The 4,694-nt window shown below is 38.9% G+C and overlaps 1 protein-coding gene across 1 annotated transcript in view; it reads right to left on the minus strand.

Moving 5' to 3' along the window:
* LOC107484018 (uncharacterized) overlaps window positions 1-173 on the minus strand; it is a 450-nt gene extending 277 nt beyond the window's left edge. The window contains exon 1 of the mRNA XM_016104624.1: window positions 49-173. Within this exon, the coding sequence (XP_015960110.1) occupies window positions 49-173 (125 nt within the window). The remainder of the gene's footprint in view (window positions 1-48) is intronic.
* Between the last annotated feature and the right edge of the window lie 4,521 nt (window positions 174-4,694).

The following is a 4,694-nucleotide window of genomic DNA, read 5'->3' on the forward strand; positions in this document are numbered from 1 at the left end:
CTGGGCGGCCAACCTTCTCTCTCACTCCTCACGCCTACTCCCATTCACCCTCTCTCTCCCACCGACTCGCCACTACTCATTCTCCCCCTCTGCTCTCTCACTGAACCGCCACCGCGGCCGCCTTCATCGCCACCGTCCACGGCGGTGCGAGCTTCTGCCGCTGCTGCCCTCATTCCAGTTCAGTTTCCCTCTTTCCATTCTTGGTTCTTCCCCGCCCCAGGTTCCTGCTCCAATTTCTGTTTTCGTTAATTGTGCATTTTTGTTAATTACTGTATATCTTTGTTAGTTAGTCTGCATTCAAATGTTGTATGTTAAGATTAGTTAGAAATAACTGCGGTTAGGTAGCTAGGGCTGGATAGAGGATTCTAGGCCTGATAAGTGCTCCGTTTGTGTTTATTTTCTGTTTGTTTGCTTGTCCGCTACGTGCGAATTCTGAGTTGCTCTGTATGCTACTTGTGCTGCCTGAATGCCTTATTATTGCTACTGTGATTGGTTGATACTATAATGATGCTGTTTGTGCTATTTTGCTACCCGGGATCATCCAATTTTAAGCCGAGATGCTGCCCAATTTTCAAGGAATTTAATTTCATTTTGATTTTTTATTACGAATTTTGGGCTAATTCTCGTTATTTTTGATTTCCGGGATTTGCATAAACATTGTAAACATGATTTGTGTGCTTGAAAGGTGCATCTCTCATCATGCTACTAACCTCTAATTCCACTTTCTCTAAATCACTGACTTCTTTACTCACCAACTTCACTCTTACTTGCATTTTAACCCTTTTTGACCATTCTTTTGAGTCATGATGATGAACATGCTTATTCTTTAGAAATTGTGCACATTGTTTGAAATATGGAACTCTTGGTTTATGGCTATGTTTTCTGTTTTTTTTACTTATCATCCATGTTCCAAATTCTATTCACATCATGTTTTGTCATCTATTTTACATCCTGAATATGATTTACTCGTTTCATGCTAAGTGATTAATTGCCTATATTTTATTCCATTTTTCAGGATGTCGGATAAAGGGAAAGGAAAAGCATCATCTTCCAAAAAGAGAAAGAAAACCCCGAACCCCACTTATGCCTCATTGCTTGCCTATGCTCAAAACCCTTTAAATGACATAGATAAGGCAAACCAATCACTACCGGCTCAGGATACGGTCAAATTCCCCAATCTCTATTGTGAACTCAGATTCCCAAGCTACAATTCAAAGAATCTGAATACTGAGAAGAAACTACTTATTCCATCGGATTTGGCCGACATCATCCACCAGCGTATTGACCGGATGGGTTTGACTTTTCTGGATAGGGAATTGAGCCGGGTGAACCGGTCTTGGGTACAGGAGTTCTATTGCAATTTCTTCCGCCACTCCCTTGACTCGGTATTTGTTAGGGGGATTGAGGTACCCATCACAGAGCAGGCCATAGAGGATGCCCTTACTTGCCGGCCTAAGACCAGTGACACTGATGCATTCATGCAGGCCGAGATAGACCTTCATTGCATGACTTTTGACTTTGAGGCATTGAGGGCAGTGGTAGCTACTCCTGATGCTCCTTGGGTTATGGATGCCGATAACACGGCACCCAAAGGGATGCACTTTAGTTATCTGAGCCGAGAGGCCAAGACTTGACAGCAGATTTTCGCTCATTACGTCATGCCTACGACTCACTTCACAGAGATCCCGGTTGCTATGTTGATCCTGATCAGCTGTGTGATGGAGGGAAAAGAGGTTTACTACCCCCAGCTGATCAGGCGGTTCATGTGGAGAGCCCACATCCGAGGTATCTTTCCGTTCCCGATTTTGGTCACTCAGATGATTCAGCGGGCCGGAGTTCCCACCTCAGCCGATGTACTTGTTAGTTCAGCGTCTCTTCCGGTACATGGAGCGCAGTAAGCGCCAGATCATGCGTCGCCTGGATCGGATTGACCAGATGTTTGTGGCTCAGGGCCTTGAGCTACCTCCTCTACCAGAGTCTTCCGGTTCCGATGAGGAGACAGATTTACAGACTGAGGGTATTCCTGCAGATGAGCCAGCACATATGGATGCACCACCTCAGACACAGGAGTCCCAGCCGGTACCACAGCCACAGCCAGAGCCTACCAGTGTACCTATCCCTGATCCTCAGGATTAGCATCGAGGACGATGCTTAATCTTAAGTGTGGGGAGGCAGCCGGTGGCATCATTAGATACCGGTGAACACTTTGCTAGCTATCTTACTTTGCGCACTTTTTGTATACATTTGATGTATTTTGAGTTCATTTTAGATACTTTTACTGCTTGATACTTTCACTGCTTATTTTGGATTTATTTTGGATTTTAGATACTTTGATGCTTATGGATATCTTTAGATGTTTTAGATGATAGATTTCATACTTTTACTTTTAGTTGAATCTTTCTTTATACATTTTTGCATATCTTTCTTTTTAGTTTGTGGTTGTGATTAGAAATCATACTTGAATTGTAAATATTTAGTCACCCTTTTTGCATAAGAAATTGGTTTTAAGTGAAAAAAGGAAAGGGTGAACTAAGAAAATTTTTGAATTTTTCAATCACAACAATGCTTGTTCAAATATTGGAAGTTTCCAAGAAGTTTAAATATAGGGCATCAACCCAATTGATTGAAAGAAAGTTTTTAATGGAACTTGCTTGAATTTCATACTTTGTGAATCATGTATTGAATTGAGAACACAAGCTTGTGAGACTTGAGCCTATTGATGTGGTTACATTTTATAACCACTTATTTTCCATTCTTGTGTGAAATTGCTCTCTTTCTATGATTGTAATCCTTGATTTGCTTGATTCTATATGTCCATTTATTTCTTGTATTTATGCATTTATATGATTGAGGCCATTACTTCATTAGCCACTTACCCAAATAGCCAACCTTTTACTCTCCATTGTTAGCCAATTTTGAGCCTATGCTTAACCAACTTGTTCTCAAGTTAGCTCATTACAAGCCCAAGGCGAAAAACCAATAAAAGTCCTTGTTTGGATCTTTGATTAGCCTAGGCTAGTGAGAGTGTTTATTATTCATAGTTGGTGAGGCTTGGGAACATTGGATGGGATAAAAGGGGTAGTACACTTTCATGTTTAGGAATTGGGTACATACTCATGTATTGATTAAATGTATAGACCTTATGCATTGATGCTCTTGTATATAGTTTGACAAAAGAAAAAAATAGAAAGAAAGAGAAAAAAAAAGAAAAATAAAAGTGAAAATGAGAAAAACAAAAAGAAAAAAAAAAGAGAATAGAAAAAGAAAGACAAAAGAAAGAAAATAATAAAAAGGGGACAAATTGCCCCAAAGTGAAGTCAATAAAAAGAAATCAATGCATAGGTGTTATGAATCAAATAAGGATACATGAATATGTAAGAAAAAGTGAAGAATGGGTAGTTAGAGTAGTTTGAGTTTGTATAGGTCATCACATAGGTTAGGTGGGGAAGTCTATGCTAATCAAAGATTCAAATCCTAGTCCACTTAACCATAAATGATCCTACCTTGACCCTAACCCCATTACAACCTAAATGAAAGACCTCATGATAAATGTATGCATGCATGGAATAAGTGTTGATTGTTAGAAGAAAATCAAATTGTGGAAAACATGATTAGAAGAGAATCGAGTGGATTGACCCTTAAACACTTGAGTGAATAGAGCGGATACACATCCGGTGAGGGTTCAAAAGTTCAATTACATGTATTCACCCATATTATCTATATTCTTGCAAGTTTAAATTCTTTTTGATAATTCAATACAATTGTGGTTTGGACTTAATTTCTATTGCCTAGTCCTTGTGCTTATACATGCTCTCTTGGCAATTTGATGTGTTTGAACTAAGCATTTGCATTTGCTCTAGGTAGTTGCATTTAGATAGGACTCATATAGTTAGTTGCATAAATGTCATAACCCTTAGTTCCTTCTTATTTTAGCATGAGGACATGCTAAGGTTTAAGTGTGGGGAGGTTGACAAACCCCAATTTGAGGGTTTATCTTGTATTGAATTTAGAGTATTTTGATAACCTAAGGACGCGCACGCGTACCGTGCGCTCACGCGCCGATGGTGGCACATGACCTCATTAATGCAACACGTGCCTGGCGATTTTGGAAGGTTTCAGCAACCAACTTTGGCACCAAAATGCATATAAGAGACAAGGATTGAAAGGGGATTGACATTAATTCACACATTGACACACATTCACATCCATAGATTAATTTTAGATCATTAGGTAGATATTTTTTTTATTTAGTTACATTTTGTAGAGAGAGAAACTCCAACTTCTCTCTAGGATTCATCTTCATTTTCTCAATTCTCAACCATTCCTTGATGAGATCCATTGCAACTCTCAATTTACTTTGTTCATGTTGTAGATCCTCCTCTCTAATCTCAATTAGTGTTTGTAATTGTTCAATTCTTATAGATCTTAGGTTTAACTTTGTTGTTTTGGATTCTATTGATTCATTGAAGATCTCATTTTCATTGTTGTTCATTGTTGATTGTTGTTAATCTCTTGTATTGAATTACTTTGATTCTAAGTCTCTTCTCAATTCTACCATGTCTTTTATTCTTGCTCTCCAAGTGTTTGAGAAAATGCCAACTTTAGATATGGAGTAGTATTCCCTCACTTGGCCTAGTGGTTGAGTCATTGGAGACACTTGAATAATGGATGTCAATTGTTGATTAAGAATTGAG

Source organism: Arachis duranensis, chromosome 4 (assembly GCF_000817695.3).
Source record: "Arachis duranensis cultivar V14167 chromosome 4, aradu.V14167.gnm2.J7QH, whole genome shotgun sequence".
Classification (NCBI taxonomy): Eukaryota; Viridiplantae; Streptophyta; class Magnoliopsida; order Fabales; family Fabaceae; genus Arachis; species Arachis duranensis.